We start from the raw sequence: 19,403 nt of genomic DNA, 5'->3' as shown, positions 1-19,403 counted from the left end.
GTTAAACACGCATGTATCTCATGATAAAAGATAAGATGTTGACAGATACATAAACAGTATGCTGATCGGTGCATGTTTTTTTTTTGTAACTGATCGGTGCACGGTTATAACTGCTAAATTGTTCATTTGCAATTCGATTCGATGGCTATAATTACTGTTCACATAGCTGGCTTATTTGACTTGGTCAAGAAGTTATATGTCTTCACCAAGACCACATCTCATTTAGTTTGGTTACACAAGTGCCGTGATTTGTCACCACCACATTGCATTTAATTTGACCTTGGATATTTTTCATGTTATTGATCTACAATCATCAAGAAACAATCTGATTCATAACCAAATCTCACTGCCTGCTCATGTGGTTTTTCAAGGGCTATAGCTAGAAAGGGAAGTGCGGAATGGTATTTCAGCGAGAAGACACTTGAAAAAGTTCTCTTCTCTGATGGTCTTATGGTTAAGATAATACTCTTCGTAGTGATGTCTTAATTCATCTCCCTTGGTTCATTTTATTTTCTCTCGTCTTTTGCCGGGGAGTTCCAACCTTAAGGTTCTGCTTTTTGTAAAAACCTTTTAATCATCTAATGATATTTACAAGTTAGCAAAAAAAAAAAATCATCAAACTAAAATTCAAATGTAAAGTTAATCTAGCTAGAGGGTGGGGACTAACACATTCCGATATTTTGTGTAAAATATTTCAAATTAGTATTATTTTGTTATGTAAATTTTAGTTAACATTGTCTAATCCTTACATGTAAAAAAATTCAAGCACTATTTAAATCTTTCAGTTGTACGTGCTTTACCCCAAAGAACTCTCTAATATACAAAATTATATTATAAGTTTATAACCCATTCAAACATCGAAATACAAACATACATGTCATAAGAGCATTTTTAGTGGTGAAGTTTTTCAATCAAGTTTCATATAAATAAAATATTAATAGTTTAATATTATTTAATTACACAATTAATTTTCTTAAAAATAGAAAAAGTTGAACCAATTATATAAGAATAAGTGTTTAGCATTTGAAAGACTCTTGTCAATCTTTCTCTTAATATTTTATTTTATTAGTTTTTAATATGGAAAACTTATTTAGAAACTTCCATTGAAGACACTCTTATTATAGACTTATTTATGGCCACTAGAGTGACACGGTCTTATTTTATGTAAAATAGACACACAAACACCAAGAGCTTTTGGAAAATTAACATGCGTGGTAACAGATACATCTGTGATATGGGAAGATATAGTTACAAGATCCGTGTCGTGCTCCTTCAAGTCGAATGCACTGGTTCCTACATGCATCGTTATTTCCACAAACTCCCCACCATGTCCTGCTCTGCCTCGTGCACAACCTCTGTCCTTCCACCGTTGTTGCTGATTCTGTATACATATATTTGTCTCTCGAGGTTAATTAACTAATCAAAATAAACGAAAGGAACATTTTAAATACACTTTACATATATGGTAAGATCATTACTCACCAAAAGTAGTAAAGAGAACAAAGTAAGCGAAGAGAAGGGTGATGATGGTAGCAAACTTAGACATGATTATTTATTGCCTTTGTTTTTCAATGTACGTATGTGTTGTGTGTGAGGAAATAAGCTTTAAGATCAAACTCTATTTATAGTGCAATGGCGAATTTGTCATCGTGTTATTAATTTGCAAGTGGTACGTTATAGTAATAGTTTATGGCTGATTTTTCTACCGCCTATCTTATGTAACCTAAGAGACTGGTTTGGCTGAGCTAGTGCTGATTAATTTGACTTTATCAAGACTCGAGAAGATAAGATCTTTACGGGCCAGATCTTGTTCTGGGGTTGATGAATTGGTATTGGCCTCCCTAATTATAGGGAAGTGAACACGGGTAATAAGATTCCAGATGATGATTTCTTGTAGCTCCAGCGCACAAAAAAAATTGTATTGCCACCAGTGCTGCAAACAGAAGAGGCGAGATAGAAACAGGCCAGAACGACTTGTCTTGACTCGATTTTAACACTTGATTGGTCATCAATAAGATATTTTTGATTGATAAATAATCAATATTCTGAAAACCACAGGGCTAGGGTACTCTATATTTTTCATCTCTATAATAGGCTTGGACGCTTCTATTCAATACAATCACATTATTATGGTGCCAGAGCAAAAGTCTAGCAAACGCTAAAAAGAAGTTCATCTCCAGTGATTTAACTAGACAATGTATAGTCCATATTGGACATCATTACACATAAGCAGGATAGCAAATATATCAATGCTCGTTTTTGATTAATACCAAAATCCAACTGAATACACTACATTTTTTCTTATCTTTTTTATTTTAGGATTGACTTTAGCTAGGTAAGCAACGTTCTTATCAAAACGGAGGTGTTGGTTGTTAAGCTAGATGGGCTTCCAATCTAAAACCAATTGGTGATAAGTGGAGTGGCTCATCTATCTTATATATTATTAAGGATCTCTTCTAACATCTGATGTGAGACATTTTGTGTCTAATACCTCGAGATGATGGCTATTTGAACGTCAATCTCAGAATGTTCGGGCAAGGATCGATGGGCCAGTTTTGGGCCAGATCGATGTGGATCGGGTTGGACTGCGTGGATCGGGCTCTGGTACCATGTTAAGCTAGATGAACTTCCAATCTAAAACTAATTGGTGATAAGTGGAGTGGCTCATCTATCTTATATATTACTAAGGATCTATTCCAACATCCGATGTGGGACACTTTATGTCTAATATTAATATTAGCTATGTACCTCTCTCTTATATATAGACTTAATGCTCTTTATGGTTTGTGATTCTCCTGGAGAAGTTCTGAGCATATATGCCCAATAGTGTTTTATGGTTGTTTAGAAAAAAAAATACTTTTCGGTTCAATTTAATATTACGAGTGGGATCAAAACTATACTAAAAGGAGCATATTAAATCTTCTAAGGACATCCACGTCGGACTGAAAATTCAGTCAGTATGATTGCAGCATTCCTCCACGTCATTTAATAGTTACTTTGGTTTGGGCTTTTGTGATTTTAGGACTGTAGTTTGGGCTTTTGTTATTTTCTGTCGGTAGGCTATAGCCCATATTTTGCAACTGATTTTGTTCTTCACCAGGAACTGCTCTCTTCCACTTATCGTAATTTTCGGGATTTTATTTTTCATTAATTAATATCGGGATTCTTTTGATCCGTTAGGCTCTCTTTGTTATCCCCTTTCTTCCACTTCGTAACATACAGCTTCTCCACCATAAAGAACGATAAATATCTTTTTCAATTCAGAAACCACACTCAGACAATGCTCTTTTGCACTTCCCAAACTTTCTTATATATTTTCCCAGAAAAAAACAAAGGGATGGCACGAATAATCTTAATCTTGTAAGAACTACTGAAGAAGTACAGAGAATCCAAAAAAGAATTCAAAGGAAACAGAGAAGCCAACGAAAACTCCAAAGGTCTTTTCCACTTTTAATTTGGTTTATAGTTTTTACTGTTACAGTAAACTCCAATCGGGCTCTTCCGATTGCCACTGACGCCCAAGCTCCGACGTAGCCAAACCTCCCCAGCGTCCACTATCTGTTCCGCCCACAGATGGGCCAATCATCTTAGACTTCAGTTTCACCACACTGCCACTTTGTTTTCTTCGCCACCATATGTTCCCATTGACATCAGTTTTTATCATGGTTTGGCTCAGTCCTTAACCATGATAAAAGTCCGAGAGACTACAAGTGATGACCCTCAACTATCCTCATCTGCTGTACCAGCAAGCGTTCGTCATGCAGCAAACAAGTCGAAGCTTGATCCAAATGAGAGTGGAAAAAGAAGGCACACAAGACATAGCTCCACGTGACAAGGAAAGTCCACCTCCGTTTGCTTCAGATAATCTTATAGGGTCACTTTCTATTTTACATTATTTAACTAAATGTAGTGGTGGATCTTTGAGTTATTATTGCAAATTTATTTCCTCAAATGACTTTCTCTTTGTTTTAAGACGTAGAGTCTAATATTGTAAAATAACGGTGGATCAAAATATTATTTTAGATATAAAACAACTATATTATTCCTTATAAACCAACTATATTATTAAGTTACTTCAAGGATCTAACTCTTGCGATCAAGTACATAGAAGTATACTATCAAGCTTATACTAATAACTGCCAGCATCGTCACTCAGAGACAATGGAATGCTGTAGGAAATACAAATAAGATAGGGTTTAATATGAATGTTTAATATTTAAAAACACTATCGATCAAATCATTTCATGAGCATATCATATTTAAAGCTCAATCAGCTACGTATGAAATGTTACGCTAATGTACCAAAAAATAAAACTACATAAGAGGCTAACATTGTCAATACTACTTTATAAAAATACCGGACTTAAATTCTCCACACGCATATATTTTTTTATTTTAAAATAATATTTAGAATGTAAAATAAGTTATAAAGGAATATCTTTTATATTAATTTTAGTTTTTGTATATAATATGAGTTTGAAATTTTATATTTGGTGAATTTTTTTTTTTTAATAAAGTTGTACTTTTTAACGACCATAAAGTTGTACTATTCATATATTAACCATTTGTATTGTTTCTTTGTTCAATGAAATATGTAACAGCATATTAAAAAGTTTGATTCTAAACATTAATTTTTATATGAATTATTACTAACTTTATCAGAACTTTTGTTTGAAAATTTATATTTTCGACATGTTGATATGTGACTAAATTAAATTAGTAAAATCTATATTTTGTTAACATGTATTTCAGTTTCGTTTAAATTTCTATATTCTATATTTTGTTAACTAATTGTTTTATTTAATATATTACCTTTTTGTTTTATTATTACCATAAGAATTGTACATAAAATCGTGCACAAAATTATTTTTTTCATATAGAAAAAGTTTAATATTATATTTTTTTAACAGATTTGGGCTATGTTATTTCATTCCAAAACTAAATACCCAAAAACAAATAGAATCTGTTAGGATTTGGATAGACATTTGTTCTCAATCTTTTATTTAGATATTAATATTATTTACATTTTTCTAAAATTAATATATGAATAAATTTAGGTTAATTTGTTAAATTACTAACTAAATGGTCCAACTATAACTCTCTATAGTCATTTTTAGAGTTATTCTATTTGAATAGAGTAGATTAATCAGCTCGCTGAACAAGTTTAAAACATTATCGAGTAGCTTTGGTGAACACAAACACAATGCGTTTGAGTGCCCTAAACATGTAAGGTTATTGACATCTGATGAAAGAAATATTTAAATTTTAATCAAGTTTCTTTACTAAACCTTCGTATGATTTAGGCTCTGCGTTAACACTAGCACATTTACATTCATTAAAACAGCTGCATGTTCTAAAAATGGTAACAAATACAAACTTAAGTGATTTGATTCTTTTGGATGTTAGCTTTGCAGGAGAAATTCACCATCAAGATGCTAATATGAATGAAATGGACTCAGCACCAGGTAGCTCACACACCCATCAGTCAGGTTTACCCATCTTCGTCTCAGTAAACACTTTAGGTCGTTAAATGCAGGAGAAACCGCCACGTCTCGAGAAGATTATGAAACATAACCAACCATGGCTGCTCACCACATCACTAGCCAAAGCCATATCACACTAGACGATCCTAATCAAGGTAGCATTAAAAAAGGTACTACCGCCACTTCAGCCTTTGTCATTAACCTGAACATACAACCACAAGTTCATCTTACAATATTTACATGTGAAAACAGTGGACGCTAAGAATACTAGAGCTTTGCAGATGAAAAAAAGTAACCAAGAAAGAAATCCCAAAAATAAAGGTCTGTCTCTCAATTTAAACTCAATATATCATTCTTACAAACATATTGCACAACATATAACACATTAAAAGCAATAACTTGATCATAAAGTTACCTCATGGCATTTACAAAATCTTACTCTGGAGTTAAATTTGTTTGATATTTAAGCCAATAATAAAGCTAATAAGGCTTCATAAGAAATCTGCTTGATTTATCAGATGAAAAACCCAACACGAACTTTTTCACACACATGCAATGGCCTTCCAAACAAATAATTAGACCAAATAATTGCTAAACTTCACACACAATTAATGTCTTTGCACCTACCCCACCAATAACTCACTATTCCGTACATGTTTAAAGCATTAGATAAGTACTACTAAACTAAACAAAAAGCCTCACCACCATTTTTGAACCAGAAATTGAACACGAAAATATCAATATCTACACAAGCAACTTCAAACACACAATCAACAACTATCCGCGCGTAGCGCGGACAAACCACTAGTAAAACTAGAGAGGAACTAACTAGCTATCTGATGCACCTGGCGACATTGATACAAGCCATATGTAAAGCTTGTCCTAGTTGATGGGCTGCTATTGGGTTCACGGATTCAACGATTCAAACTAGAACTATGAATCTGGATTACTAACAAGACTCAAGGCTCAAGGGCCCAACAAACTTGACTTGAGTGGTAACAAACATGGAGACAAAAGTCCCAAAGTTGCTCTTGTTCTTTATTAACCAAAGCAAATCGTGTGTAATCTTTGTCAAAAGACGTGTCTAAAACAAAGCCAACCGTGGAGGAGATTAGTACTTGCACGAGATTGACTAGGTCTATACAAAAAATGTCTGGGCAAAATAACTGGAACTAAAGAACCGAACCGAAATACCCGAAACCGGAACATGATCAATACCCTCAAATATCCGAATGGTTCCTATATTTTTATATCCGAAATAACCGAACCGAACCGGAACCAAACCGAGAACCGAACGGGTATCCGAATATATAAAAATATTAATTATATATACATATAACATAGCTAAATATATATTTTTAATTTAAAATTCTATTAAAAGTATGTAAAAATAGTTGAGGATAACTAAATTATTATAAAGTATCCAAACTACCCGAAACTATCCGAAACTATTCGGATAGTTTTATCCGAAATATCCAAAATAATCTGAAATATCCAAAATTTTTATCTAAATTATCCTAATTATTTGATATTTTACCATAAATAACCGATATTTTATCCAAATTATCCGAACTACCCGAACTATCCGAACCCGAACCGGATCCAAAAAAATAACCGAATTTTTTCCGGGTATTTTCCGGTTCCTACATTTACTATCCGAACCGAACCGAACCAGAAACTATCCGAACCGAACCAAACCGAAAATAGGTCAAATAGTAAATGGATCTTCTAGTCCCCTATCCGAACTATCCGAAATATCCGAACTGAACCGAACCGTTACCCGAAATGCCCAGACCTAACTAAAATGTTTCACCACTCAAACGTCGGAATGCTAGACCACTAGTCTGATCCAACCTTAGCCTTACATTAGTTAAACGTCTTTGATTGATAACTCATGAAACTAGCGTTTTTTTCTCTCTTATAGTAAAACTGGGGTTTCCACTTTTTTATACATCAACGTTGTAAACAAAACATGTAGTTTTTATTTCCCTACAACAATGACATTGCTATTCAAAAATACCGGTGTTACCAACGCTGAGTTGGCCTAATGGTAAAGGGTTTACGAACTACTGCCACTTGAGTTTAATTAAAGTGGGAGAGACTATTTACAATGATTGGATTTCCGGCGAAAACTATTTTTCTTAACCAAAAAAAAAATACCGGTGTTGCCTCTTCATGATGTAAAATAAATCAAAATTATATTTAGATATCTGCCGTGCAATGGAACAAAAAGTGAAAGGGTGATTCAAGACCTCAAGGGTCATGGATTGTGAGAAGTTTCTTCGTCCAATATCATTGCATGTTTTGAATAGATTTGGGACTAAAGCTGCCAATACAGAGAGAGAGAATTCGGTAGTGACTGAAGCAAAAGCTCAAAATGCCATTAGGCAATCCCGGTTTCCAAGACAGATAGTGTAAGACACAACTTCGTCTTCGTCTTCATCATCATCTTCTACTACTACTACTTCTGTTGCCTTTTCGTTTAATTATTTACTTGATTGACAAGACAATGACCTATATTTCTTATATCATCATTGCTCTCAATTTGTTTCTTTTAATAATTGCTTTTGAAAGGTTTATCCCAGAATGATTAGTGCGTTGATTATATGTGAAACAAACAAGCTGATCACGAATGAATATGTACTCCCTTTGTTTTAATATAGATTGATGTTTTAGAAAGACTAATTTATTTTAATTTACATAAAATTTTGAGATTTTAAAGTTACTTTTAACTATATTGAAAACTGTCAACCAATTAGATTTTATTGTCTCTTTTATAATTGGTTAACTGATTTTAAAATGATTTTAAAATTATATCTTTAAAATACTTTTTTAGAAAAATATAATTTTTTTAATCTTTGTGCACTACTACAAAACATCAAGTATTATGAAACAGATAGATTATTATTTTCTAGGTATTTACTCCCAAAAACGTTTACTAGATTTTGTAGTAAATTTTGAATGATAATACGTCTATTTTATTTAAAATTTGTATGTTTTATTTTTTGTATTTAAGAGTTTGATATTTTATATTTTAACTAATGTAGTTTAACTGAAAACTAAAATATGTGTTGGGATTATTTTATTAGAAAAAGAGAAATAAATAATAAAATAAAGTATGTATGTATATAATTTCAAAAACGTATGATAAAATTTAAAACATCAATCTTTCAAATACATAAGAAATATTATATAAACTTGATTTTTCTTAGCCGTTTTAGATTTATTCTCCCCTCAAGTTGCATATGATTTTCAAATTGCTTGAGACAAACTTTTTAAACAGCAATTAACTTTCAAGCAACAAGTGAGAAAGTAGCATATGATGCAAATTGTACATTGGAAATGCAACTCCAGAATTCTTTGGAAAATACGACCCCAGCTTCTACAGTTCTACTACCTAATCATGTTTTTCTTTCTTATAATTAGTTTCACAAATTTATTAATTAGCATTCATCTAGAAGCTAGCCTAAAGTTCATTCAGACATTCACCATAGATCATTAATGATAAATGTCTTACATTATGCTCCTAAGTGTATTGTCATGTTATATCAGAAAATGCCCAAAGTTCATATTCCTCTCTACATAAAGAAAAATTTCTAATTACTAAGAAAAGCTCCTTTTCTGCTGAAGAGAACCTAAACCTTTATTCCCCAAAGCTCACAAGTTTGGGCATTTTCAGCGAATCAGAGAAAAGATGCTTCTCTTCTTCATCACATATTGACATCTCCCTTGGTTCAAGACAGTACCGGTGGCTCTGATTGTGTAAACCGTCCAATCCAGTTGAACCGGTCAACAGTATTAATTAACCAAAAATAACACGTGAAAGCATATCTTTATGTTGTTAGGTTTGTGTAGCGTTTACTTTCTTAAATTTAATGCATCAAGATCAAATCCAAAAGAAAATACACAACATCATATAAAATGAGAAATTCGCTGCGCCATTTAGGAAAGGGCCTTTATACCAATATGCGGCATATATGTAGAACATTGGTCCCCAAGTGTATATGTGTGTCTATGTCAACCCCAAGTGTATGGATTTCTCAACAAATCAAAGGCCCTTTGTTGGTAAAGCTCCTCTTGATATTTAATCGTGTAAACTATTGTTAGCGGGGTGAAGATATATTCGCCAAAAACGGTAGTGCTTGTATAACCGGAAACCAATAATTTACGAATAGCATTAGCTTTTATGTTACAAATGTTGAGAGAATACATTTTAATTCTGGCAGAATCGATTCTGCATAAAACTTGTATAAACTATAACATGGCTTTTGTAACTAAAAAAAGAATATTGGAAATAAATTGGATATCTCGCGGATCAAAATCGTAAAGTTCTTAAAATCTGTAAAAGCTATGAAAAACAAATGGAAACACTTGAAAATGTGTATCAACGATAGTATAATATTAAGTAAGATACACATTTGCTATTCGATTTATCTCTAGCAAAAGCTTTGTTATGTAGTTGTGGACATTAGCATACGATCAGCGATATATATATTTCGTTCTTTGTTTTGTTATCATCACACGATTACTAATCGCGATCAAATAGTTGTTGATTCATCAACTCATTTCAGTGTTTGGCCATTGACAGACTAGATATGTCAAAGTCGCTAGAGCTTTCAGAGTTTCTAAACTAATGAAAGATTATTTGTTCTAATAAAGATCTAAGTGTGATATTCGAACGTTTCAACTACGATTTATTTGTGATTAGCCATTGTTAACAACTAAAACTGTAAGAAAATCCGAATTATTTCCACATATTCGAGCTTATTACCATATCAACGATTTTCAGAAGCTAAAAACGACAGTCTTCTTTTATTACAAGAGAGAAGATAAGGGTAAAGTCAGAGAGGTTTGCAAAACCAAAGGTAAAGAAAACAGAACGTGGGGACCCTGAAGCACAGCAGAAGGACTACAAGAAGAGTGAGTGTCGACAAAGACAAGAAAAGGAGCGTTGACTATTAGATTGAAGCCAAAATAGAAGGGGCAGATTTGTCTCTTTTGGAAAGGACACAGACAATCTTTTATACGGGCCATTTAATAACTAGGCCCTACTTAATAAGCCCATTAACTCCCTTCTTTGTCTTTTTAAGTTTTTTTAATATATTTTCCCATTTTTCTCATCACGTGACGATGAGAAGGAAACGTCGTCATTTAAACTGGTTGAGATCAGGGCTCGGCAAAAAACTCGAATCCTGAGAACCGAACCGAACCCGATCCGAAAAAGTAGTACCGAACCCGAACCGAAATTGATTAAATATCCGAACGGGTTCAAAATTTTGGTATCCAGAGAACCGAAACCGAACCCGACCCGAACCGAAGTATTTCGGGTACTCGAATGTATCTGAAATAGATTTATATATCTAAATATATTAATTATTTTTAGATTCAATGTATATTAAAAACATTCAAAATATATAAGATACTTTTAAGTTGTCTAAAATACTTGAAAATATATACAAATATTCAAAAGTAAATTTCTAAAATAGCTAAAATATACTCAAAACACCAAAAATAGTTGAAATGTCTACTGATTCTCTATCAAAATATTCAAATCAAACCAATTTATATGTTAAGTTTAGGTACTCTGACATATGTTATTCAAATTTATATGTGATATAGTATTTTATTTATAGATTTTGAGAAATTAAAACTATATATTGAATAATAAAATTTTAAAAATCATTTAAATGGGTTATCCGAACCCGAACCGAACCCGAATGGGTACCCGAACGCCTACCCCTAGTTGAGATGACAAGAGTCAAGACGCCGATAAGAAGAACGAAACCACAGCAGCTATAGCCAGGGAACGTAAAGTTAAGTCTGTATATCATCTATCTATTAACGGTCAGTTCAGATCATAGACATTGTAATAGCTTTTTTTTTGTCCCGTTCCTGTTCTAAAAATCGGTCGTATAGGCCGTATGGCGCTACACGTCACTCTTCCATTCCAATTTATCCAAATCGGTTTAATGACCGTCTAGCCGCCTAGTTTATTTTTTTTTTGATTTTTTTTTATTTTTAATAATATTTTTATTTATTTATTTGATCTAAAATTTTATAAATATCATTTATATTCATAATTTTGATGAAAATTACACTATACTAAGTTTATATATATTATATTCGTGTGTTTTATACAATCTTATGTATTAATGTTATATACAATTAAAGATTAACATGTTTTATAACATAATAAATAATCTATAATTTTTGTTCCGTATAATTTTTGATTAATCCCCGATTTTTTCTTTAAATACTAGGTCCAGTCTAACCGTTCGATTAGTGCCTAAGGGGAGTTCCCGAACAGAGGTCCCGTCACATTTTAAACGCCGTGAAGATATCCATTTATTTTGATATATAGCCAAAAAGATAAACTTTCTCGATTTACATCGTGTCAGAAGATTTAACAGAGGAAAGAAGACGATCACGACGTTTCCCGGTTTTCCATGTCTAGTGTAGTGGCGGCTACTAACCAAATAACTTTGTCCGTAAAAACTGTAAAAAAGACTATGGTAAAAGTTTCTTTAAAGTGTACGTTGACTCTGCACATATAGCAGTGGATTATGGGTTTGCATTACAATTTAAGCACAAATCGTTAGTTACCCCCAAAAATTTCATAGATTCTATAAATATCACATATGATTAAATGACATTCAAGACGAAACCAATATATATTGTGATTATTACTCGGAATAATTCAAAGAAAATTATTATTTGAGCACCTTAACAAAAAATGGAATTTGAAGTATGTGACATATAAAGCCAATGAAAGACTGACACTACATTGCCACAAGTCGTAGTTCGTATCTACAAGCTGGATGTCCTTTTACCCGTTTATATCCGTATTGATAATTTCATAAATCTAACTCGATAGAGAGTAACCATCACAAAAATTACGAGATACATTGGAGAAAAAAAAAAGTTTTTATTCGGCGCATTATGTCTAGTGGTATATTTATTCTCATTCAAAGTCATATAAAAAAAGATTAAAAAGTAATAATATTCTCTCTGAAAGTCTAGAGGTATTTTAGAACAGTACCACTACGATTCTCTTCTTCATCCTCTTCACAATATGCCGTTGTGGTGATTGTTCATATATCTATATGTACTCAGTCCTATCGCCTAAGACTCACGCTAACTTCTTATTCTCTCTGAGAAGACAGCTTTAAAGAAAAAAAAAATGGAGATGAGACTTTTGAAAACTCACCTTCTGTTTCTCCATCTTCACTACGTTATCTCGATTTTGCTTCTATCTTTCTCACCATGCTTCGCTTCCACTGACATGGACCATCTCCTCACCCTCAAATCGTCCATGGTCGGCCCCAACGGCCACGGCCTCCACGACTGGGTTCGCTCCCCTTCTCCCTCAGCTCACTGTTCTTTCTCCGGCGTTTCCTGCGACGGCGACGCTCGTGTCATCTCCCTCAACGTCTCTTTCACTCCTCTCTTCGGAACCATCTCCCCGGAGATTGGGATGCTGGACCGTCTCGTGAATCTGACGTTAGCTGCTAATAATTTCTCCGGTATGCTCCCGTTGGAGATGAAGAGTCTCACTTCTCTAAAGGTTCTCAACATCTCCAACAACGTGAACCTCAACGGAACCTTCCCCGGAGAGATTCTCACTCCCATGGTCGACCTCGAAGTCCTCGACGCGTACAACAACAACTTCACAGGCCCACTACCGCCGGAGATCCCCGGGCTCAAGAAGCTGAGACACCTCTCTCTCGGAGGAAACTTCTTAACCGGAGAAATCCCAGAGAGTTACGGAGATATCCAGAGCTTGGAGTATCTTGGCCTCAACGGAGCCGGACTCTCCGGCGAATCTCCGGCGTTCTTGTCTCGCCTCAAGAATCTTAAAGAAATGTACGTCGGCTACTTCAACAGCTACACCGGCGGCGTACCGCCGGAGTTCGGTGAATTGACAAACCTAGAGGTTCTCGACATGGCGAGCTGTACACTCACGGGAGAGATTCCGACGACTCTGAGTAATCTAAAACATTTGCACACTTTGTTTCTCCACATCAACAACTTAACCGGAAACATCCCACCGGAACTCTCCGGTTTAATCAGCTTAAAATCTCTAGACCTCTCAATAAACCAGCTAACCGGAGAGATTCCTCAGAGCTTCATCTCCCTCTGGAACATCACTCTCATCAACCTCTTCAGAAACAATCTCCACGGGCCCATACCTGAGTTCATCGGAGACATGCCGAACCTCCAAGTCCTCCAGGTGTGGGAGAACAACTTCACGCTAGAGCTACCGGCGAATCTCGGCCGGAACGGGAATCTGAAAAAGCTCGACGTCTCTGATAACCATCTCACCGGACTCATCCCCATGGATTTGTGCAGAGGCGGGAAGCTGGAGACGCTGGTGCTCTCCGACAACTTCTTCTTCGGCTCGATCCCTGAGAAGCTAGGTCGATGCAAATCGCTAAACAAGATCAGAATCGTCAAGAATCTCCTCAACGGTACGGTTCCGGCGGGACTATTCACTCTACCGCTCGTTACCATCATCGAGCTCACCGATAACTTCTTCTCCGGGGAGCTTCCGGGGGAGATGTCAGGCGACCTTCTCGATCATATCTACTTATCTAACAATTGGTTTACCGGTTTAATCCCCCCGGCTATCGGTAATTTTAAAAATCTACAGGATTTATTCTTAGACCGGAACCGGTTTAGCGGGAATATTCCGAGAGAAGTTTTCGAGTTAAAGCATCTCACTAAGATCAACACGAGTGCTAACAACCTCACCGGCGACATCCCTGACTCGATCTCGCGATGCACTTCCTTAATCTCCGTCGATCTCAGCCGTAACCGAATCGGCGGAGATATCCCGAAAGACATCCACGACGTGATTAACTTAGGAACTCTCAATCTCTCCGGGAATCAACTCACCGGCTCGATCCCGATCGGAATCGGGAAGATGACGAGCTTAACCACTCTCGATCTCTCCTTCAACGACCTCTCGGGGCGAGTCCCACTCGGCGGCCAGTTCCTAGTCTTCAACGACACTTCCTTCGCCGGAAACCCTTACCTCTGCCTCCCTCGCCACGTCTCGTGCCTCACGCGTCCCGGCCAAACCTCCGATCGCATCCACACGGCGCTGTTCTCGCCGTCGAGGATCGCCATCACGATAATCGCAGCGGTCACGGCGCTGATCCTCATCAGCGTCGCGATTCGTCAGATGAACAAGAAGAAGCACGAGAGATCCCTCTCCTGGAAGCTAACCGCCTTCCAGCGGCTCGATTTCAAGGCGGAAGACGTCCTCGAGTGCCTCCAAGAGGAGAACATAATCGGCAAAGGCGGAGCGGGGATCGTCTACCGCGGATCCATGCCGAACAACGTAGACGTCGCGATCAAACGCCTCGTGGGACGCGGAACAGGGAGGAGCGATCACGGATTCACGGCGGAGATTCAGACGCTAGGGAGGATCCGCCACCGTCACATCGTGAGACTCCTCGGATACGTGGCGAACAAGGACACGAACCTGCTTCTCTACGAGTACATGCCTAACGGGAGCCTCGGCGAGCTTTTGCACGGGTCTAAAGGAGGTCATCTTCAGTGGGAGACGAGGCACAGAGTAGCCGTTGAAGCGGCGAAAGGACTGTGTTATCTTCACCATGACTGTTCGCCGTTGATCTTGCATAGAGACGTTAAGTCCAATAACATTTTACTGGACTCTGATTTTGAGGCCCATGTTGCTGATTTTGGGCTTGCTAAGTTCTTAGTGGACGGTGCTGCTTCCGAGTGTATGTCTTCGATAGCTGGATCCTATGGATACATCGCTCCAGGTTAGTTTAAACATGTTTTAAATAACAAATAATATTTATAAAACTAACTATTGTTTGTTTTGGTTTTGATAGAGTATGCTTACACTCTCAAAGTGGATGAGAAGAGTGATGTTTATAGTTTTGGAGTGGTGTTATTGGAGCTGATAGCTGGGAAGAAACCGGTTGGTGAGTTTGGGGAAGGAGTGGATATAGTGAGGTGGGTGAGGAACACGGAGGGTGAGATACCTCAGCCGTCGGATGCAGCTACTGTTGTTGCGATCGTCGACCAGAGGTTGACTGGTTACCCGTTGACTAGTGTGATTCACGTGTTCAAGATAGCGATGATGTGTGTGGAGGATGAGGCAACGACAAGGCCGACGATGAGGGAAGTTGTGCACATGCTCACTAACCCTCCTAAGTCCGTGACTAACTTGATCGCCTTCTGAGCCAGTCAAAGACTAATGAAAAAAATAAGATGTGTTGTGTGTGATGCTAATATTTTTTTTTTTGTGGTCTCTAAGTGGACATATATTGTTTAAAATTACTTTTGAGTTGTATGTATATTTGCTGTGTACTTATCAGTTCGATTTGTATATCTTCTTATCTACTGGAGTCTGTAATGCGATCAGTATGCTTATTAATGATTGCTCTAAAAACTTTCATGTTTATTGAGTTCTTGGTCCCCTTAAACTGCTATGACTCTATGAGCTATCAAAACCCATTAGCTGCTGGTCGTTAAGCAAGATCTGCATCAACTAAAGAAACACAATGTTAAGATCTACAAAAAAAACAAGAAGGTTGTGTTATCAACAAGATCAGACAAACATTGTGTCTAGATCAAAGATGACAATGATATGGAGACAATCCAATGGGAGATCACTTTCTTCTTCTCTCATAAAACAGATCTTCAGCTGCTATATTCCACCAATATCCAACTCGAGATCTTAACATACATGCAGATTTCAGATTCCACGAGTTCATTATGGTAAGACCCAAAGATCCTTTATTGCTTTGGTCTCTATGTGTACCCCCTGTTCTAAAAATCGGCCGTCAAATCGCCTGGACGCTACTTGTCACTCTTTCGCCCCGATTTATGCCAAATCGGTTTAAAAAATCGGATATCCGATTTTCTCCACCTAGACCGCCTTAATGACCGCCTAGCCGCCTAGGCGGCCGTCTAATCTATTTTTTTTATTTTTAATAATATTTTTATTTATTTATTTGATCTAAAATTTTATAAATATCATTCGTATTCATAATTTTAATGAAAATTATACTATATTAAGTTTATATATTCTATTTGTGTGTTTTATACAATCTTAAACAAAAAAATGTATTAATGTTATACACAATTAAAGATTAACATGTTTTATAACATAGTAAACGATCTAAAAATTCTCCTCCCCCGCGCATAATTTCCGATTAATCTCCGATTTTCTCTTTACAAGCTAGGCCCAACCCGACCGCCCGACTAGCGCATAGCGCGTTCCCGAATAGGGTGTGTACCCAAATCCTTTAACACTGCAGCCATTAAACCTTTAACACTGCAGCCATTAAAATTCAAAATCAATTTTTAATCAAAAACAAGAACATTTATAATCATCACTATAAGTTTTTAACATTTTACAACATTTTTTTAGCACAATAACATTTTACAACATAATACAATATATATATATGAGACGAAGTAACAAAAAAGTGGAAACATTCAAATTATGTACTCAAAAAGGCGCCATACGTTACATGCTCTGGAAGCCTGAAGCGAACCTGAGAAGCCGGTGACCGGACCGCAACGCCGTGCCAGCAAATCCCTCCTTTACAAACTCCACCACCGTCTTGACTGTGACGGTGGCTAAGGTCCTCAACACTAACGCGATTGTACCGCGAAACTGCATCCGCAGCTCTGCGAGTCACGTCCCAGGCAAGCGAAACCCCAAACAAGACTCCTACGGTCGTAACCGAAACGACGAAGATGAATCCAGCCCTGAAGCTCGTTCCAGAGACCAATCCGTACAGTTTGATCACGATGATCATGGCCACGTAAATCGTCACGAGGTTTTCGAGAACCGCGTCGGATAACGCCATTAGATCATTTGAAAATCACGGAAACACCCTTTGGGTGAGAGATCCTTTGCTTATGACGATGACTCTGGAGTTTGCTGGTACCCTCGTGTAAAAGACGCCGAACACGAGACGCATGTCATTGACATGGTCATTTATGACATTCACGCATGTTATAATCATTTATAATGGGGAAAAACATTCATTTCATATCCAATACAAGTAATACCAGACTTATATCAAAAACATACCTATATTTTTGAAAATTTTAAATAACATATATATTATTTATTTTCAGACGAAATCATATACAAGTCGTCACATCATGTGCCATGTCATCTAATATTGCTGAAATAGATACTACGTAAGCTAATTTTTTGACGAAAATGCTACATGTACAAATTTTTTTTTTTTAATAATTAAACAAAATAGTCGTTTTATAAAAATAATTTTTAGAAAAAGTAGAATTTTATAGCATTTAATATTTAGTAAAATTATCAAAAATTAATTAAGTAATAAAATTTAATCTTATATAAAAGATATATTCGTAAATGTTTCGATCCTATCACAATATCGTCTTTACAAGAGATACATCTATGTTGTAATGATTCAAATTCAATGTTAGTGTTGTAGTCGTGTTACTCTCGATTAGTCATGGTTGTGTTTACATTTAAAGAATTTATGATATGCTAATCTAATTTTTTTAAATGTAGACAACATAACTATGATTTGTCGAGAGTAACATGACTACAACACTAGCATTGAATTTGAATCATTCCAACACATATATAACTCTTATAAAGACAGTATTGTGATAGAATCGAAATATTTACGAATATATATCTTATATAAGATTAAAATTTTATTATTTAATTTTTTTTGTTAATTTAATTTTTTACTAAATAACAAAAAATTATAAAAATTTGATATTTTCTAGAAACTGTTTTCATAAAATGACTATTTTGTTTTTTTTATTTAAAAAAAAAAACTGTACACATAGCATCCTCGTCAGCAAAATTAGAAGACGTGGCAGCTGATGTTGCGACTTTGCATGATTTTGCCAAAAAAAAACAGCATGTATGTTATCTGAATTTTCGAAAGTACATGTATATTTTTGCACGGTCATATAAGTAGCGATATGATGCGTATGAAATGACTGTGTTCCCAGTCCTACGATAACAAATAAAATTTTTCCAACTTTCACATGGGATTGACAATGGTTGTATTGGGCCCCTGCCAATCATAACTGGCTTTAGTCTTGCCCTATCTTGTCATTTTATTTTCTTCTCATAAATAATAAAGTTACTAGCTTAAGATCCGCGGAGATGAATGTTATATATAAAAATATTTTTGATATACTATTATTTATTTTTATTTTTCTACGTTTTATGTATATAATTAAATTAGAGTAAGCGCATAAATAAAAATAATACACTTTGTTTATTTACGATATTTTTTTAGTAAATAAATCAAAACAATCATTTTATTTATTTTATATGGTATATAACTAAATTTCAATGACATAGACATAAATATGTAATATATTTTAATATAAATATTTGTTATTGAGAATTCATACTCATATGATAAACTTAAAATTTTTAATGTGCGATTTTTTTAATGCAAATTTCAAAATTAAAATATTAAATTTTCAATACTTTTTCAATACAAATTTAGAAATGATCATATTTAAGTATTTTTCTATGTTATATAGTTTAATTTTAAACTATATTAATATATAATATGAATTTCGAGTAAATGAGACTCCATATTCATACGATTTATGATCATTTGTATCTTGTTATTACCAAAAAAAGTTAAACCATTGATCACAAAATTTTAGTGTGAGACATTTAATGTTTTTAGTAATTTATAGTCGTTTTAAAAATTCAAAACATAACATAAAATTTATTATTATTATATGGTTAATGTGATTGTTTAATATATTTTAATAATATAAAATTAAACAAAAAAGAGTTAAGATACAAAAGTTGTTATCAAATATTTATTATTCATAATCATTAATTGTCATATATACATTAATCATATTAAACAATTCTGTAGCTTTTATTTAATGAAACTGCGAGAA

The 19,403-nt window shown here is 35.1% G+C and overlaps 3 protein-coding genes across 3 annotated transcripts; 1 reads left to right on the top strand and 2 right to left on the bottom strand.

The window, feature by feature from the left end:
• Window positions 1-1,016: 1,016 nt before the first annotated feature.
• Window positions 1,017-1,561, bottom strand: LOC106403208 (defensin-like protein 4). The gene is made up of 2 exons (XM_013844057.3): window positions 1,483-1,561; window positions 1,017-1,381 (listed from the first exon to the last, which is right to left on the bottom strand). The coding sequence occupies exons 1-2, from the start codon at window positions 1,544-1,546 to the stop codon at window positions 1,203-1,205; spliced, it is 243 nt and encodes an 80-aa protein (XP_013699511.1). The 5' UTR covers window positions 1,547-1,561; the 3' UTR covers window positions 1,017-1,202.
• An 11,102-nt stretch (window positions 1,562-12,663) lies between these two features.
• On the top strand, window positions 12,664-15,699 carry LOC106405823 (receptor protein kinase CLAVATA1-like). The gene is given in 2 exon segments (NM_001316149.1): window positions 12,664-15,274; window positions 15,347-15,699. Coding segments are annotated over 2 exon segments (2,964 nt in total).
• A 412-nt stretch (window positions 15,700-16,111) lies between these two features.
• BNAC06G36490D lies at window positions 16,112-17,349 on the bottom strand. The gene has a single exon (XM_048761468.1). It carries the CDS (start codon window positions 17,336-17,338, stop codon window positions 16,967-16,969), a length of 372 nt encoding a protein of 123 aa, XP_048617425.1. The 5' UTR covers window positions 17,339-17,349; the 3' UTR covers window positions 16,112-16,966.
• Between the last annotated feature and the right edge of the window lie 2,054 nt (window positions 17,350-19,403).

This window comes from Brassica napus, chromosome C6 (assembly GCF_020379485.1).
Source record: "Brassica napus cultivar Da-Ae chromosome C6, Da-Ae, whole genome shotgun sequence".
NCBI lineage: Eukaryota > Viridiplantae > Streptophyta > Magnoliopsida > Brassicales > Brassicaceae > Brassica > Brassica napus.
This window is presented reverse-complemented; position numbering and strand designations above follow the sequence as displayed.